A 20,626-nucleotide genomic window follows, 5' to 3' on the forward strand; every position below is an offset into this window, starting at 1 on the left:
ATGTCACCAAAGCACTTTGTTCCTTCATGAACTGACCTCTTTGCACTTCAATAAAAGAATTTGTGGTATTTGGCATATTTGTTTTTGCTGTAGTTTTTGGGGGTTATTTTTCCTGTAAAGATATCGATATATATCGTATATCGAGATATAGCAAAATATATCGAGATATATTTTTTGCTCCATATCGCCCAGCCCTACTAAGTACACACATACACACGCAAAACATTTATTTGAAATAGGGCTGGGCAATATGACGAAATATATCGTCTGGACGATAGAAAATGTCTATCGTTTTATATAAGGCTCTATCGCTTACGCCACGATAAGGCGTTTACGGCAGAATTTTACATCAAGATGCACCTCATGCCACGGCATGCCCATGAACGCTGCAATACATAAACAGACATAGAGGAAGACGGTAGTAGGCGCGGTTCAGACCAGGGTAATTCTCAGAGTAATTATGCCAGAAAAGTGGCATAAGCGCTCAAAACAAACTTCAGACACAGACGCTGCAACGGGCTTTTACGCGTGGCACAAAAACAGTTTCTTGACCGACCACCGAGCCTCATTAGCCAGTTGAAACCGGTTAACCGATTAGTTTAAAATATGCTGCGCTATTTGAAATAACAGCCGCGTTATCGCGCTCTCTCTCACACACACACACACACACTAGCGCTGCCGCCTCCCTTCCACTCAAGTCACTTTTTTTAAAATCCCCCACAGCGCGAAACACGAGTCCCGCAAACGCGCCGCTGAGGAGCTTGTTTGTAATCTGAGGACAAATGGCTCCTTAGTTTCAAAATGGTTCGGGTACAAGGTGATCGCGTTGAAAATAAAGGCTTTTGTCTAGCGTAAGAAGCTCATTTGAATCATTGGCGCGGCTCATTTAAGAAAATGACAGCTCCGAAGAGACGCCGCTTTAGTTCGAAGTAGTGCTAACAATAATAAAGAAAGACGATCAACACCTTATGTGTTGCCACTGAAATGTAGATGTAATATATTTCCAAATGTAAGCTCATCTTAAGCGAAATGCACGCTTCATACTGTAGCGTTTAGTCCACTGTATAATAGCCTAATTTAGAGATCACTTTTTTTTTTTAACCGACAACTTTGATCGGTTAACGTTGATATGGTCAACCATCAGTCAAACGGTCATCGGTTAACATCCCTAGGCAGGTGTTAACTTTACCAACAGTCTTGCTTGAAAAAAAGGTTCTTAATAAAATAAAAATGTAGTCCATACTACCTTTATTTGTTTTGTATCATTTCAGACTGCATTTCCACATTGCAATTTTGTATAGACTATTCATAAACTGAATTAACAGAAAAATTGCTTTATCGTTATGTATATCGTTATCGGGATATCAAATGAGCTATATCGGGATATGAAGTTTTGGCCATATCGCCCAGCCCTAAGGCCATCCTTAAAAATATTCTTGTTTGCCGTAACCCGACCGACCCTGTCAATTTAGGGCCGACTCAATTTTTTATTTTTTTTCCCTTTTAGTCCGACCGACTTGCCGGTTGTAAATTGGCTTTAAGACCGACCAATTTCTTTTTTTTACTTTTCAAACAACTAATACAACAGTAATAAAATAATATGAATTATATTTTAGTAAGTATTATAAATGTATAAATTGCCTGGGCCTACATACAAACGAAGGCTACGTTCTTTCGTTTATAGAAAACCCGTGACGTCATCTATGTTTACACTATGGTTAACGGATGTCACACTATGGCCTGCACGTGCGTTCGTTTCGGTTCGGCTCATACTCTCATTCACTGAAACGTTAGACTGTTAAAGTCCTGTCGGAGATTTCGCCGCATTGTGTGACAGGAGTCAGGACCATGGACACGTTACACACACCAGGCAAGTGCACTGCAGAGTGGAGGGCTTTAAGCCCCTGCCCTTTTTGAAAATGAATCAAAAGTGCCCCTCTCAACATTTATCCTTACTATATTGTGGCGAATAAAACAGATTTTGAATTATAATTAATATAACAACGTGTACAAAACGGTAACAAATGGCGGAAAAGCCGTTTATCTAGTCTCTGTCAGTCTGAAATGTCGTTGTCATAACGCGTTGCTGTGGGTAGCGTGTGTTCTGCTCGACCCCAGCGCGTGGTGCGAGCGGCGGCACTGGTTGTAACTTGAAAAATAATGCTTTATGCATGGTTCTGTCGATGGATACACGTGCACTACAACAGCGATAATAAAAGAAAACGTGGGCAAAACGGTCTATCTTTGTAAACTGTGTTCAATGCATGCGAGTGCTGCGGTATGACCAGTCATTTTCGCCATCATCACTCAGTATATTCGCCAGAAGACGCGAATGAGAACCCTCTGCAGTAAGAGAAGATCTGTCAATGTGCGCAGCGCGCGCACGTCTCGCAGCGCGCAAATATTGAGTTCTTTCAAGTCTTGCGTTTGAACGGATAAACTCACACAAAAAGTATGTCAACATGTCGATCTTGATGAGTATCCATCAGACAGTCTGTAAGTTATATGGCTTAAGAGAACTTTATACAGTTGAGAAAGACGAGCATATCTCTGTATTCTTAAAGGGTCCAGGTATCGTTCGTTCATTTGTTTTTGCTTTCACAAATGAAAACGGAAAAAACGAGAAAACAACTCATTTGTTCGTTTTTTCGTTGTTTTAGAAAAACGAAAAAACGACATTATGACTTGATTTTTGGTTTTCCCGTTCTTGCACAGAAATCGGATTGGCAGGAAATGGATTCGTGTTTTTCAAAATAAGAGTTTTACCAAAACTGTATTTGTTTGCCTGTAAAATTAATAGTCTATATGCATGCCATTTGTCACCCAATTATTTGGCTTCTTTGACTGAAAAAAATCTATTGAAATAGCCTAAATGTAAAACATGTTCACTGAGCATTGAGTGTTGTCATCATACAAATGTAAATAATACATGTATTATTTGTTTTAGATGTTTTTATTAACTTAAATTTCAATGAATAATATATTTTTTTGTTATATTAATATAATATAATATTAAGTTAATGCTTCAGTTTATGTTTGCACTACAAACATCATGATGGAGTGGCACAATTTACACAAAAATAATTAATATGCTTTCAGGTTCCTAGAACAATTAATATGCAACATGCTTTTAGTCAAAGTTTGGTGGTAGGCTAATATCACATCGTCATTATAATACAATATAATGCATGATGTGCTCACTCGGTTGAGAGAAGATCCAAACTCTAATAATAAAGCCAAGAGAAAACTGTATTTTTAAAATCATCGTCATAGCTATCTGTCCTCTAATAGCCAGACACGATGAATGGCTATTATGACCAAATAAAGGGAAGTCGGTATCAATAAAATACATTTTTTCGATTGACACAGGCTGTTTAGACATGGCATCTGGATTTACACAACAACTTATAATTGAGCGCTTAGAGTGCGCGGCTCCGCCGAACGCGTCTTTTCGCGATCACGGAGTAGTTTGAAAGCTAGTTTGAAAGACGGAGGGGAGCACAGAATAAAAATACCCGGTCCTAAATATCCTCCGACTGAGCTTCGAGGTCATAATCAAACGGCGCAACCAGAATATGTATCTTTATTTCGCAAAGAATAGCAAGCGTTGATCCGCATTAATTCCATCCGATCGGCTACTTTAAATCGCTTCAATTAGGCTTTTAGTCCAAAAGAGCGCACATTTAGAGAAATCTTGATACATTATGTTCACGTCTCATTGCTTTACAGAGAATGATCATTTCTATAAATTTGTTCACTAAATGATATGGTTTTGAGCGCTCTCTCCACGGTCATCACAATAGGAATAGGCATTGGCTACATGAAAAAAAGAAAGAAAAGAAGAGAAAAATTTTTTTAGGCCTAACGAGTCCCCGTTTTATATAGTTCTTACACGAGCCTATGAGGCTGTGAGTTAGGCTATCACACCAGCAAGAGTGTTTCTCCGAACATCTGCACAATCGCAAATGTGACATTATACAACAGTTCAATAAAGTTATTGAGTAGGCTAATTTTTATAGATTAGCCCAGAGTCGTTTGCTAGATTAAAAGAATTATGATTTTTGAAAGACTCGTTTGAATAAAGGATTCAACTCTCTCATGAAGATAGAGATTTGCTGCCACCTACTGGCGGTGTTAGTTTCATAGTTAAAAAGTCGATGTTTCATTTTTTTCCTTCTAATTATTTCATATTTCTACATTACATTTTAAACATTCATCTCTTAACATAATTTATGCAATTATAAGTTGTTGTGTAAATCCAGATGCCATGTCTAAACAGCCTGTGTCAATCGAAAAAATGTATTTTATTGATACCGACTTCCCTTTATTTGGTCATAATAGCCATACATCGTGTCTGGCTATTAGAGGACAGATAGCTATGACGATGATTTTAAAAATACAGTTTTCTCTTGGCTTTATTATTAGAGTTTGGATCTTCTCTCAACCGAGTGAGCACATCATGCATTATATTGTATTATAATGACGATGTGATATTAGCCTACCACCAAACTTTGACTAAAAGCATGTTGCATATTAATTGTTCCAGGAACCTGAAAGCATATTAATTATTTTTGTGTAAATTGTGCCACTCCATCATGATGTTTGTAGTGCAAACATAAACTGAAGCATTAACTTAATATTATATTATATTAATATAACAAAAAATATATTATTCATTGAAATTTAAGTTAATAAAAACATCTAAAACAAATAATACATGTATTATTTACATTTGTATGATGACAACACTCAATGCTCAGTGAACATGTTTTACATTTAGGCTATTTCAATAGATTTTTTTCAGTCAAAGAAGCCAAATAATTGGGTGACAAATGGCATGCATATAGACTATTAATTTTACAGGCAAACAAATACAGTTTTGGTAAAACTCTTATTTTGAAAAACACGAATCCATTTCCTGCCAATCCGATTTCTGTGCAAGAACGGGAAAACCAAAAATCAAGTCATAATGTCGTTTTTTCGTTTTTCTAAAACAACGAAAAAACGAACAAAGGAGTTGTTTTCTCGTTTTTTCGTTTTCATTTGTGAAAGCAAAAACAAATGAACGAACGATACCCGGACCCTAAAGGGGCAGTAGCCTTTACTGCTGTCTGTCAAACAAAAGATAAGGACTCACTCACTGCTCTTGATTGAATAGCTGGTTATAGCTACTTAATTAATTGAATTCATAAAAACAACTTTTTGCTTTTTAATATTCAAATGCACTAGTCTATATCACCAGATGCGTTGGTTTGGCAAGAAGTGCAAGCCACTTCAGAGACACAGATAGTTGCGTGTTCAGATTTAACACAATCGAGCGTAAAAATAAGAAACATATTACGGGGAAAATACTAAAACGGGAAGACAGCGGGAAAAGAGCTAAAATACGTGAGAAACCCGGAAAAAAAGGGAGGGTTGACAGCTTTGAGTCAATGACAGCTAGCTGGTGGTTGGACCCTTTTCTTAAAGAATGCACCTGAAATTTATGCAATAAACATGTTTTTGACAAATATTTCAATTTGTTTGTGGTCTATAGCCTGCAATTAGCCTACACGCCCGAAGGCACTTGAAGACCCAGTCAGTGATGTCACGATATGCCAATTTGTTTAAATTCATACCTACGTAATCACCATCACCAAAAATGTACTTTTTTTTTTATATTAAAATTTGAAAAAAAAAATATAGACCTACCTACCGACCCTTTTTTTAAAAATTTTTACTGTTACTGCAAACCAAAATATTTTTAAGGATGGCCTAATTTGAAATATGTAATTGATTGATTGGAGCAAAAACATGAATTATTTTGACTGATAAACTAAGAACCAATACAAAATCATGACATATAATGTACATAATAAAGAATTACTACATATCATACATACTACATATCATGTACATATAATGTACATAATAAAGAATTTAAAAACCCCCCAGCAATATACAGAACAGGTGCACAAAATATATAGATTATATACAAGATATGTGTATATATCTTAAATACTTATATAAGCACTTATAGCTTCGGTTATATACTACTAGTATATGAAACATATGATTTGTAAGACATTAAAGACTATTTTAACACAATTTAAACAGCAACACGTTAAAATAAAAACACGCTTTTGTAAGAATTGTAATCAGGCTCTGAACAGATTACCCATTAAAAGTTCTTTCAGCCAATAGAATCGCTCTGGGGGTCCTTGCGGACACAATTTCATAGCGGACAGGATTTGTCATGACACCGGCCCCTCATTGAAAATTAATGACTTCCAGCCACCTTGACACACTTGTCGCTGGCGGTGTGTGAACGCTTAGTAATTCAGAAACACTGATTCATCAGAGTCATGAGCGAGTCATTGAATCATTCATTCAAACTGATTTTTTAAAATTCAATATCTAGTACCTCAACAACCTCTAAAAAATGACACAATAATTGATTCTCAATTGATCCAGAATTGTGCAGCTTCAGTTTAAACATAATGGTAGATTGTATCAATCTAATAATGTTGAAAGAAATGAGCACAGATCTAAGCACAGAAATCATCTTCCAGCAGGGTTCATGTGATTCATGAAACATTGGTATGCCCCGAATCCCATCATACAATTGATTGTGCGTTGATCAATACGGCAGCAGAAAATATTATATATAAATGTAAATATCACGCCCCTAAAAATTCATGTTTTAGAAGCCTTGCGAGTTTAGGAAAAGAGTTTAAGAGTTTAAGAAAAGTAACCGGGCCAAGAATATGAAATAATCTCATGAAAGAGAAATTGATCTTAATCAAAAAAAAACACTCATTAACCTAAATTGTAATTGCAAACACTTAAATTTATTTATATGTATATTAAATGATGTAATAATTAATTACTCACCCTCATGTCATTCCAAACCGGTAAGACCTTGTTGATCTACAAAGAAAGATATTTTTGATGAAATCCGAGAGCTTTCCTTTCTGACCCCACATAAGCCCCGTTTCCACCACAGGAACTTTACCCAGGAACTAGGAACTTTGGGTGGTACTTCGTGTGTTTAGACCGCAGGAACCAGGGTCTAAATGAAGTTCCGGGTAAATATTTCCCCCTCCAAACGGCCCTGCTCGCGAGGTAGTACTTTTTCAAAGTTCAGGAACTTTCGAGGGCGGGACTTGGGCGCTGAACATGCTGATTGGTTTAGCTCACGCAGCATTTTTTAGTTCAACGGGCATTTTTAAAAGTCTTTTGCGAGGTTGGTTCTGCGTTCAGTAAATATCAGTCTTGCTCTCTGTCTGGTGGCGCGCGGTCGTCTCAGCCATCTCACATTCAATGTCCATAATAGCTGATAATAATATACATTGTCATTTTAAATCTAGCTTTACAAGCTTTCTGAATATGCTGCTGAATCTGCATATTAGTGCTCTTTTCTGTCGTTGTTAATTACCTCTTTAGTAAACCTATACATAACCAGCAAAAGCAGCACAGCTTGAATCTCTTCCATACTCGTTATTAATTTTTTTTCACCATGTAAACGACCTGACCGATTACTTTTAAGTGTGTGTCCTTACATGACGTGACGGCGCGCGCCGCACTCATGTTGACAAGAGAGGAAAGTACATTTTTCTGAGGGGTAAACTTTTTATTTCGTGAGTTATGAAGCTAATGTTGGAGTAATGACACAGCGTATATTGCCCCGGGCAGTTTTTACTTTAACTGCGCCTGACAGAAGATTTTTTTTTCTGAGATGATTATTACACTTTACAACAAATAGCTATAAATAATACTGTATTAGTCCTGGTGGCCGTTAAGAGTTGCTATGGCTTCAGTTAACACATTCCAGCTGCTGGAGAAAACAGCGGCGACATTTTTGATGCGGCAGACAAACTGCATGTGACAAAATGATTGCGATTGAAAGTCATCACATGTAAACACCAGATCGGTTTAGATAACGTCTCATGTAAACAGTCCACTAAATCTTTCAATTGGTACACTTAAAAATGATTAGTGTCCGCCACTGATTTGGAGGAGCAGTCGCGCGCAGTCCTACATCACCGGACTAATTTGCCTAATCTTCACGGAACTTTATCCCGGTCGAAACGCAGACAGCTGCAGGTCTGGGGGGGAGAAAAGTTCCTGTAAAAAAGTTCCTGGTACAAATTGTTCCGGGTAATTTTGGTGGAAACGGGGCTATAGACAGCAACACAATTCTAGGCCCAGAAAAGTAGAAGACATTAAAATGGTCCATGTGAATACAGTGGTTCAATCTTAATGTTATGATGCGACGAGAATCTGCAAAAAACTAACAAAAATAAAGACTTTATTCAACAATCTCTTTTCATCCATGACACTCTTCTACACGATTCACGCAACGTCGTTATTGTTGTTTGTTTTATTTTGTGCACAAAAAGTATTATCGTCGCTTCATAACATTAAAGTTGAACCACTGGAGTCACATGGACTATTTTAATGATGTCTTTACTTTTCTGGGCTTTGAATGTGGTCATTGTGTTATGGTCTATGTGGGGTCAGAAAGATCTAGGATTTCAACAAAAACATCTTAATTTGCGTGCCGACGATGGATAAGGAGTAATTCATGACATAAACTTAATTTTTGGGTGCACTAACCCTTTAAATACCAGTAAATAAGAAACATTAGAAAAATTATAAAAACTCTAGCCTATGCCATATTAGTTCCCCTCTCTCAACAACAAATCCATTAAAGGTCCCATGGCATGAAATTTTTATTTTATGAGGTTTTTCAACATTAATATGAGTTCCCCTAGCCTGAATATTGTCCCTAAGTGGCTAGAAATTTTGATCGGTGTAAACCGAGTTTTGGCTGTCTTTCTCTGCCTTTGAGAAAATGAGAGCCCAGACGAGCTGATCTTGAATTCTCCTGTTATGATGTCATACCAGGAAAGGTTAACGCCCCTTCCTCTGCTCTGCCCGCCCAGAGAATTAGTAGAGAATAAGATTCAGTTTATCAGTGGATGTCAGCAGCACAGGCTTTACCATATGGATTCAACAGCACCGCCACAAACAGTGAGTAACAGTGTTCATTAATGCCTGATCTGGGATCAGTGAGTTCTGATGTGTAGCTAATTATTAAAGTTCACACAGACTTTCTTTCTAAATCGTTTAATACTGTCAGTCCTGCAGCTGGCCGTCTTGATGCATCAGTGAATCAAGCCAGTGACTAAAACGATCAACTTCACGTTGTTTCTGTTAGTAGCATGAAACAAATCTGTTATTTAAATTATTAAACTACAGAGAGCAATCAAAGAACACTCTTTATAATGTTCGGATCGGTCAATCACACGTATATCTGCAGTCCACACTTGCCCAAACTGCTGTTACAATGAATGACGCTGCTCATTATGCTCAACAGAAGCTCTTACTGTATTCATGTCAATGTCGTGTTTGTTGCTAGTTGTGGTGAAAGCATTTTGTGAGAGAAATAATTTTGCAAAGTTCACTGGTGTTTATTCAGATACAATCAAAATAAATTTGCGCACACAACGCTCTCAACAAATCGGTACAATAACACTTTCTCAGCAATCTTTCCCCAACTCTCCGTCTCTGCCTGGACTGGCAGGCAGGAAGCGCTGTAGCTGCCTGACTAAACCACGCCCCCTCCGCACATAATCTCACAGCAGACACACCCCTTGAAACAGAGCATTCAAGCCAGAGGGCTAATATCAGTGAAGAAAAAATGCCTTTTATTTCTAAATTATGACATTTTTTGCTGTAAAAACCATACCAACAATATAAATACACCTCAGGAAACATTATAAAATAATAAAACAATCCATGCCATGGTACCTTTAAATTTAATGCTGCGGCTAAACTAAGTGTAAATAGCTTCAGATTCTATTTACTAAGTAAAAATAGTGATATATTCTATTTACACCATATAAAAGTAGCAGTTCTTTGCAATGTGTGTAAATAGTAATTACATGTAATTTATTTTGACAGATACATACTATTTGCACCTCAGTATTGTTGTACATTACCAGGATGCAATAATAGTGTAAATAATTATTTTTATTTAAATTATTGAATGGATGTCATCGTAAGGAACACTAAAAGTCCTCCCTACACTTACCCAATAAATGCTTTTATTATTATTATCATTATTTAAAAAAAACTGGCACTTTATTTCCACATTTAGAACATTTTCTTAATTTTTATTGAAAGTAAATGCCTTTCTGATGTGATTTTTGATGAGAAAAAAAGAGAAAAGCATGCTTTTCAAAAGGTGGATTTGAATATGTGTTGATTGTGTCAAAACAATGTTTGATTAGCCATAAGCTTTACTGATTCTGCCACTGAAGACGTTAAATCACAAGCGTGTTTTTTTAATGTTGTTTGGCACAAAATAACACTTGCCAACAAGGCACGCTATTTGCACTTGGTGTGAATAGACACTGTAAATTTAAATGGTAGTCAATAAGGTAGCTACAAAATTAGATATTAAACTATAAAATAAAACACAAATTAGTCTAAAGTGGCATTCATTATAAACAACATAAATGTTGGGCAAAATTTAATTTAAAGCAAAACTAAAACCGCATTGGGCTCACCTCTCATTCGGCAAAAATCTAAATGTTTCCATATTTGCCATTTAAAATTTGGTTGCTTGCTTTAGTGTAAATAAGGCTTTGTACTTCACTTGCGTTCCAATAATCATGTACAACAGCATCCTTCACATGCACAAAAATCTGTTTGGTTGGGACATTGGCAAGCATTCTTACGGAGGACCATTTAAACTGAGCTTATGTTTGGTCGACAGCATTTTATTTTGATGATGAATAGCTGAAATGTCAAATTAGCAAGCAGCATTACAACTGATACGTTGTGAGCGTGAGGTGCCTATCTGATAAGCAGAATTTAATAAAATAAAGATATATAGAAAACAAATACAATGCATTAAGGAGTGTCACAAATAGGGATGGGTACCGAAACCCGGTATTAAACGGGCCCCGGGGCTGAATTTTGAAAGACCGTTGTATCGATAAGCTCGGACGTTATCGGTTCTGCTGTCGGTACTTTTGAAAATGCACGTGATGTGACGTGGCGTGACGAGAGAGAGAGAGAGAGAGAGAGAGAGAGAGAGAGAGAGAGAGAGAGAGAGAGAGAGAGCAAAAAAACGACAGCCCACGGAGGACAGAACTAAACATTCAAATATAGCCTAGTTTCACTTTACACTAGATTGTGATAATGTGATTTTATTTTAGATTTTGGCTTCTTTGGCAAAGATTATAATTTTGATATTCATGTCTAGCGCAACTTAATTCCCTTTGCAGCAGTAGCCTACGTTGTCATTTCTCCATAAAACTCAAACGTAATGACAGAATCAGCACGATCGGTGATTGTTGTAAAATACAGTCTACCAACTGCTGGTAAATTGTGGGACGCGTTTAATAATAAAAGCACAAAAATGTGTGCAAGAGATTGTTCCCAAGTCAGCGCGAGCTCCGAAACAGCCGCAACGAGACGAACAAATTACACTTTCGGTTTCACACTCGCGTCTAAACGGTCAAATGTGCACAAACATCTATGTCAAAATGACCGGCTTGGAGAGTCTCTTAAACACAGTTTGTGTCTAAAATGGACGTAGTTATTATGGATAGTCGGGAGAAAATGTAGTGCATCTGCCTATTATCAGTCGCCTATAGATCTGCACATCTGTCTTAAAGAGGCAGCAGTGTAAATAAACATGCTGACGAATTACTGCGAATTAAACAACCAAATGCAAAGAATAAAATCACTCGCAGCCCTTGAATGAATAACTTCAGCTTTAATAAGCATTAATTTATCCTATCTATGATAAACTATGCAGTGTTATTTTACATTTGATTAGCCTACTAGAATTCTTCCTGAAATTAAAGCACTGTGCAGGCCTATATAATGTGTATCTTTGTTAATTGTGTGTGTGTATGTATATATATATATATATATATATATATATATATATAAAGTACCGATAAGAATACCGTTAAAGCAGAATTACCGATAAGCAGTATCGTTAAGAGTAGTAATACCGTTAAAACCTTAACGATACCCATCCCTAGTCACAAACTAGCATAGCTTACAGGCTGTTAATTATTTTATTTAAGTGAAATATATTTTGTGCAGTCCTATTTATTTTATTCCTTTTACACAGTTAATTTTACTCAGTTTTTCTCTTTTTAAGCACTGCAGGTGCGCAATGTGAGGATGTGTGAATCCTCATGTACTGTTGTTTATCTTGCTATTTGCACACGTAAAACTAAGAAAGGTATTTTAATAGGTCACAGACACCCATCTATCCTAATTTAATTACATCTTAATTTGCCATTCTAATCTTGTCATTTAACTGTTAATAATCTGAAAAAAATGAACAAAATAATTTCATTACAATTCTCCACCAGATTTACTATGCTGCATGCAAGTTCACGATAACTAAAGAACTTGCGTAAATTAGCTGATACTTGACGTGTGATTTAATCGTAGCCACCACTCATGTCCATATTAAGTTCTGCATGGAAATGGCCATACGCCCACTCGCCCAGCTTTCTGTCATACATTTATTTTGTAAATGAGTAAATTTGTAAATTCTACAAAAGTCAGAAAAAATGTTGGACTGACAGCAATCTGAAGCATTGCACCATGGACTGTGCAAAGAAATAAATTAATGAGTTCCAGCCATGGGTGCCTCCAGGACGTGAGGTCAACATTCTTTTACTGCACCACATCCTGGAATTGAAGCATGCTTGTGGTCATAAATGAACAGGGATAGGATTTACAGCGTGATATACAATGACGTAAAACGTCAAAACATCGATTTTGTATGTTCAGCAACCATACTGAAGAAATAGCTTGCTTGCATAGTGATCATCAGTGACATTACTGAATAACATACATTACATACTAAGGTTTTCAAAAACGTTCAGAGGCAACAATGTAACCTTAAATCACCACAAAAGGCCATGAAACACATTCTTGCTGCACTAAGCAATTTCACCCTAAATACCATGCACACTGGTTTTAAAGTTCACCTCATAGTCTCCCAGTTCAAATTAACTGGACACACAGTGAACAAGATCTTAAATGCATCTTGCATTCTAAACAAGTTATTGCTATCCTAAACACTTAAGTTACCAATGAAAGCAGTTTATCACAAAGAATTGCTAGGAAGGGCGGGGAGAGCAGGAAAAGAGACACAACAAGGCATTCTTGAGAAGCTGTCGCCGGGCGTTCAGGGCAAACACTTTCAGTGACGTTGCGTGGGGTCATAAGAGACAAAACTATGAAAACACTCCAGCAGAACATTCCACTGAGCTTTATCAGCTAAAGCCTTGTGCACATGGCAGTGGGCAAACCGCTTTCTGAACCTGATTCTTAAACAAAAGGACTCAAATGCATGAGGACAGTAAGGTTGAACATTTATAACAGCAAATAATGCACTGCAAAAAAGGCAAGATATATGGGGGGAAATAAGATGCTAGAACAATCTGTAAAGTGCACATAGGTCTCAAAAGAACCCCAAACACCAGTGAATAATTAATGCGTTCAACAAACCAAAAAAAACAAAAATCCTTCCCAGAATCAGAAGCTGCACGTCAAATCCAAGAAATGCAGCTCAGCTGAGCTCAGACAGGTGATTTCTGGGAATAGCAAATCAAACATTTCACCAACTCACTAAGGGAGTGTGTCAATCTGACTCACAGGACTCGTGATATACCGACAGGATATTTTATATTAAATCACGAACGTTGCTTCATATCTGATATCGGATTAACGTCCAACTTTACTCGTAGTGCATGATGTTTGTTTAGTTCTGTGTAACTTAAGCTGTACTCGAGGAATGATGCAAATAAACATTGAACCGACAATCTCAATTTCGAATCAATAACACCCGGAGATCGAGTTTGGATAACAATACACTGAAAAATGTACACAGTCCTGAAACTTTAAAAGGGACAGTGCCGAAAGTGAAAGAGAGAGGGACCGTACATAACTCGCGCGCTAGCGGAGTACAATGATCTTGCACATAGACGCACAATCACTTTACCTTTCCCACAGGTCTGCTTGTTTCCATTAACGCTGAGTTTCTCCCTCAGGAACAGATGTAGGCATGCATACGGTTGCTTGCTTTGAGGTAACTGTTTTCAATTCTTGTACAAAATAAAAGTTTGCAACTTTAATGTAAAATTCTGCTTAGTGTTGCGCTGCAAAGCGGGATCACTTTCTGGCAGGAAGCGAGTTGTAGCGATGCCCGATGCGTGAACAAATCATTCTAGTGAGTCGGATCTTTTCAATGGTTCGGTTGAAACGATATGAACTGGACCGAATCTGTTCTCAAGTTAGCTCATTAAGTGGACTCGTAAGGTATCAATAAATAAGGCGGCTTCCCAATACTCAAATCGATGTTTGTTTCAAACCTATGAAAAAAAGCCATGTTGAAGGACATCTTGGGTAGCTTCCAGAGAAGATAAGCGAGGATGCACTTGTGTATGCGAACCTGACGCCCGTAAGTTAACTGACACATCTGCCACAATCTTGTAATGTATGCTTTAAGCTTTGCAGTCTAAATAAGCTACGCGTCACATATTTAAACATGGTATCTTGCTTGATTATTTATTATGAATTTCTTACATAACCAAACCTCAACAACATAAAAGGAGCTGATGGCGCTTTTGAGTTGAGCACGAGGAATCAAGAATATTCCAATATACAAATATTTGTTAACGTACAAAAAAAAGTTTTGAAGACATTTTTTTTATTGTATTAGTTAAATGGCAGCAACAACTGACCAACGTAACAGGAAATTGCATTGTAATAATAAAGACATTTATTAATACATTTATTTTGTATTATTAAGTTATAAAATAAATATAAATAAAATTAACGTATTAAATGGGGAATGTTTTAAATCATGAAATAAGTGTATTTCTGAATAAGTTCCGTTGAAACGAACGATTCGCGGAAACGACTCGTTTCCCCCTCACTAGCGGTTGTTCCGCGCATGCGCTCTAGTCGCTCCCAATACAGACTCAATGGGTGCACTATTTGGCGGCGTGTCCTGAATCCCGGGTGTGTAGTTGCGTGATAACACACACACACACACACACGCAGACACACATACTGAAACACGCACGCACTGGTTCTGATGCGCTTCTCTTACCTTATCTCATCCGGAGGCTCCATAACCGGCTGTGAATCGACGAGATGGCTCTCCTTTCACCCGTGCATGAATCAAAACATGTCCAGGAAAACAGAGGTCGACTTTGCAAAGACTGGTGTATGAAATGAGTCCCGGTGCACACTTTATTTCTCTATCCGTCTGCAGAGTTGGGGCTCGCCCGTGTGTGCACTGACGCCATGTTTCCAGCGAGCCGCTGATGAGGGAGTGACACACACTCTACGGCAGCTCGTGCAGTACACCAGACCCGCCGCGACCGACTGGATCACGGCCGCCCCGTTCAGACGCACACAGGAACTGCAGAAAAAAACACCTCACAAAAGATTCCAGATTTGACATGTTTCTAGGACACAGATGCGCACGAAAGCTTTGTGCACATCACATAAAATAAATAATAATGCACCTTTGTAAAGCACACATTTAAAGGACATGTTTCATTCATAATGTTAGCTCAAAGTTCAGTAGGTCTTCACATGATGAAAATAATTACTGTTATATTTTATAATAAAACACATTTGCATTATTTTACATGATCTAATTTCATTCAGTTTCTTTTAATACTTTTTTTTAAAATAAATTAAATTATATGTAGGCATATTTTCTAAGTAGGCCCTAATTGTATGTTAAATAATCACATTTTGAGATTTACTTGTAAATGTACATGTAAAATTTCTTACAACAGTAGATTATTTTCATTCTTCATTTTCATTTCATTCTATTCAATTTACGCTACTTTACACCAACATGGTTAGAAATACCATTACACTTTGATGCATATATTTTCACATAACTATATTTGAATATACATGGCTTCTTTGTCTGTTATTTAATATTTGTAATTTCTCTGGATGCTGTAACTGTTAAAATGAAAAGTCTAAAATGTAAGCTGCATTGATTTTGATAGACATTCGCTCAAGTAAGAAAACAAGGTACATATTTACATAATAAATTGGAAAAGGTGTACAGCTCATTGGACTGTAAGTAGGAGGGGCAGCTATTCATACTAATGGTATGAAGCTATATGCCTCACAACACTGCTTGATCCTAATGAGAACTGCACAGGTCAATTTATGATTCAGATCAAGAATGAGAGAACAACAAAACAGGGTGCAGTGGGAGGTTTGTGCAGAGCTCAAGAAACTCACTGAACCAGGATAGAGACTGGGAGGAGAGTCATATCCAAGCACAAGGAGACATGACAGGTCGCACAGATTTTATTTGTAATGCCTGCCAATAATAAACAAGAGACAAATATTCAAAATTAAATAATTAGCATTCCCTGGGTCATACATTTAAGTCTTTTTAATGCTCTGTTGTTTTGTCTTTGACAATTATTTAATAATTACAACTATTAGTCAATTAAAATGACCTTTTAAACCAGAGCATGCACAATCCCAAAAAAAATCCAGTTGAGCAGGAATTACTGCTTCATTATCACACCACATTAAAGACATTTATGTGTTGCTTTGGTTTAAATTGGAGTTCAAAATTGTTCAAATAAAAATCCTGTTTAAGGAATTAAAATAATACCACAAGTAAAATATATCTAAAATCCAAACAGTTCACATTGGCATAAAGTGTAAATAAATCATAGCACTCCTCTTTCTGGAAAGACTTATGGCCAAACATTTTGAGAACTGAAGCCAACTTCGCTCAATTAAAATTCAAAAATAAATAATTTTTGTGTCTTTCTGCAGTGTATCAAGTTTTTCCACTAAGTGGCGCTATTTTTCTATGCTGATACACCGATCAGGCCAGGCATAACATTATGACCACCGACAGGTGAAGTGAATATTATCTCTTGGGATAGGCTATATTAGGCAGCAAGTGAAAGTTTTGGCCTCAAAATTAATGTGTTACAAGCAGGAAAATGGGCAAGCATAAGGATTTGAGTGAGTTTGTTTGACAAGGGCCAAATTTTGATGCTAGATGACTGGGTCAGAGAATCTCCAAAACAGCTATTCTTGTGGGGTATTCCTGGCCTGAAATGGTCAGTATCTATCACAAGTGGTCCAAGGAAGGAACAGTGGTGAACTGGCAACAGGGTCATGGCAAAGGCTGACTGATGCATGTGGGGAGCAAAGGCTGGCCTGTGTGGTCCGATCAAACAGATGTGCTACTGTATAACTTAAATTGCTCAAGAAGTTAATGGTTCTAAAAGAAATATGTAAGAATACAGGTGTCAGTTTGTTGCGTATGAGTCAGGGTGCCCATGCTCTCCCCCGTCCACTGCCGAAAGCACCAACAGTGGGTATGTGAGCATCAAAACTGGACCATGGAGCAATGGAAGAAGGTGGCCTGCTCTGATGAATCACGTTTTCTTCAACATCACGTGGATACTTACCTGGGGAACACATGGCACCAGGATGCACTAGGGGAAGAAGGTAAGCCAGCAGAGGCAGTGTGATGCTTTGGGTAATGTTCTACTGGGAAACCTTGGGAAACCTTGGGTCCTGCCATCCATGTGGATGTTAATTTGACATGTACCACCTACATAGTTGCAGACCATGTACACCCTTTAGAAACAAAAGTCCCTGGTGGCTGTGACCTCTTTCAGCAGGATAATGTGCCCTGCTACAAAGCACAAATGGTTCAGGAATGGTTTGAGGAGCACAACAAGTTTGAGGTTTTGTTCCAAAATCCCCAGATCTCAATCCAATCGAGCATCTGTGTGATGTCCTGAACAAGCAAGTCAGATCCATGGAGGCTCTACCTTCAAGTCCCTACAGGACTTAAAGGATCTGCTGCTAATATCCTTATGCCAGATACCACAGCACCGCACACCTTCAGAGGTCTAGTGGAGTCCATGCCGCAACAGGTCAGGGCTGTTTTGGCAGCAAAAGAGGGACAAACACAATAGAATAATGGTCATATAATAGTCATAATGTCATGTCTGATTGTAGACAGTCTATTTTGACGAGAAACACTGTTGCAGTCTAGACATTTAATTAGGGGTCCTCTTCAAAGTCTATAATGGTTACAGACTTACAGTCCTGCAACACAAAGACCCAATCCCACTTGTGCAAAACGATAATCTGTAGAGATTATACCACCAGTAAACCAATCCACCTCATCTAACATTTTACTGCTCAATTTAGAATAGAATCCTGAATTTAAAAAAAAATTAAAAAAAATAACACACTATCACACATAACAGCCTCTATTTTTGACTCTATACAGCCTGGCAAAGAAGATGATAAAAAAGTAATATAACTTGAGTTGGACCCAGGAAATGTACCCGTTTTACGTCTCATTTAATGACAACCAGCAAATGCACTGCAAAAAAGACCAACATACATCACAGCAGCCTGCTGATTAATAGAAGCAGTCGTGTCGTAATTATTTTCAACAACAGATGGCGCTGCAAGCTACGCTGACTCTACTTGTTTAATATAAAGTCCATTATAAATAAAATGTATTATTATTATTATTACTTCATGAATACAAGCAGAACTAGCCTGATAAGCCAGACCCACATCAAGATGTTTGGTCTAGAAACTCACCATTGACAGGGCTTAATCCGAGGGACAGGATAAACAGTTGTCTTTCAAACTCCCTCTGCACGCAATAGGATAGCGCTACCACCGACCAGAGCAACGTGAAGCAGAGCTAGTTGACAGATTAAACTTTCGCAGTATCCGGTCGGCAAAACTCTTTTTAACTCCCTTTTTAAGAATGACTTCAGTGCCGTTCTTTGTTCTTTTCTCAGAGAAAAGCTTAACTCCAAGTCTTCCAGAGTTGCGGTCAAAGCTGATTCGAAAGACCGCCGTTCAGCAGCTTCTATGTTTACTAGTAGCACGCAAGCACAACTCTGTCGTCATTTATGTTAAGCCCTGCCCACCGACTCTATACACGATGTGATTGGCCTGACCAGAGTTTGGCTTTTACATCTCAGACATGTATTGAGAGTTGCTAGACAATACTCTTGGCAGATTAGATTTGCTGCTGCTAGGGTGCATCTAGATTTCTAGGCTAGAGCAGAGCTCCATTATTAAAAGAAATGTTGTTATTGCTAGTAATATACTATAAGTATTCATGTTAGTGTGAGTTATTGAGTTAGTGAACCATGTGTGTGTTTGTGTGTGTGAAGAACTTCAGGTAACACTAGAAAAAGAACGTTTGTCAAGAAAGGCTTTAAAAGTCCCCTAGAATGAGTTGAAACAATATGTTAAATTGTTCTCTGATATCTACATAGAGGGTATGTGGCTTATTTTAGGGCAAAAAAATGTCCAGATACAGTTTTACAGGTCCATTTACAACCCTAGAAATTGTCCCTAGGATGTAATGCTCTGTTTTTGCCTTATTTGGAAGGGTCATGAATATTAATGTTGAGCTCTGCTCTGATTGGCTTATTTCAGCAGCTCACAGCACAGCAGTTCAGCTGTTCGGCAAAGCGGCTCGTGAGTCCTGACCGTCCTGACAGAACATAGACTGACTGAATGACACTTTAAGCAAAACATCTCAAATGGAGATTGATAAAATCCAGCCTACATGTTTATTGGTGTTTTAAGATCATCCGCGCGCGAGAGAGATCGTTCTAGCTTGCGGTTGCCAGATTTCAGTAATTTAAATCCCCCAAACAGAGCTTTTCTGTGAAAAGAACAAGTATACTATCAGGTGTTTTACCTAAACATGTCCAATCTGGCAACCATATGCACGCAAGCTCTCTCTCTCGCGCGCAGATGATCTGAAAACATCAATAAACAAGTAAGCTGCATTTCAGCAAAATTATATAACGTTATAGGCCTACTTCAGTTCTCAAAAATATAAATAACTTATATTTTTACAAACTGAATAGCCTTGTGAAATGACTGTCATTTTAACTTATATGGTGGAAATAGTTGACGTTTGCTAGAAGGATCAAGTGAACGATTTGTAAGCAACGTATCTACAGTTGTATTTTTTAATACAAAATAATATTACCCTTTGTCATTAGACACACTATTTAGTTTTGTATGGTATTTGAAGTTTCCTGTTGTTGCTGTACTAGCATCTAGCGTTACAATGCGGTCTCTCTAAGAAACTTTCAATTTAATCAGAAATTGTTTAAACAGCTAGTCAATAAGTGGATAAAATCGCTACTTACTGCTTGCAGGAATATAGTGGCCCCTTTCTTCAGTTTAAGACGCTGAGTGAAGCTTGCTTGAAATAGGCCGAACAAACAAACGATTTTGAATTAAATTTTGATTTAAAGTTTGTGGTATCCGATTATAAACATTAACCATGACAGTTGACATATGAAAAGTCCTCACGTCCCCTGCACAGCCTGAACATGACCTGTGTCCATGATCTGCAGTTTTTGCTATCCTCAAGTGTCGTTTGTTTATTTGCAGTCCCGATAATTCGGCTGCCTGACAATGAACATATTTGGACATATGCAAATGTTGGGGGAGTGCATATAACGCTTGCGAAACAGTTGGCCTTATGTTGAGAATTACTTTCCCTGGTGTTTTTTATGCACAAGAT

The 20,626-nt window shown here is 37.6% G+C and overlaps 1 protein-coding gene across 2 annotated transcripts in view; it reads right to left on the minus strand.

Moving 5' to 3' along the window:
* Nucleotides 1–15,310, minus strand: part of map3k4 (mitogen-activated protein kinase kinase kinase 4) — a 69,966-nt gene extending 54,656 nt beyond the window's left edge. For both annotated transcript variants that reach the window (XM_067422231.1, XM_067422229.1), the window contains exon 1: nt 15,143–15,310. In XM_067422231.1, coding sequence (XP_067278332.1) covers nt 15,143–15,165 — 23 coding nt within the window. In that variant the 5' untranslated portion in view covers nt 15,166–15,310. The remainder of the gene's footprint in view (nt 1–15,142) is intronic.
* Between the last annotated feature and the right edge of the window lie 5,316 nt (nt 15,311–20,626).

The sequence above is a fragment of the Pseudorasbora parva genome, chromosome 17 (genome assembly GCF_024679245.1).
Source record: "Pseudorasbora parva isolate DD20220531a chromosome 17, ASM2467924v1, whole genome shotgun sequence".
Classification (NCBI taxonomy): domain Eukaryota; kingdom Metazoa; phylum Chordata; class Actinopteri; order Cypriniformes; family Gobionidae; genus Pseudorasbora; species Pseudorasbora parva.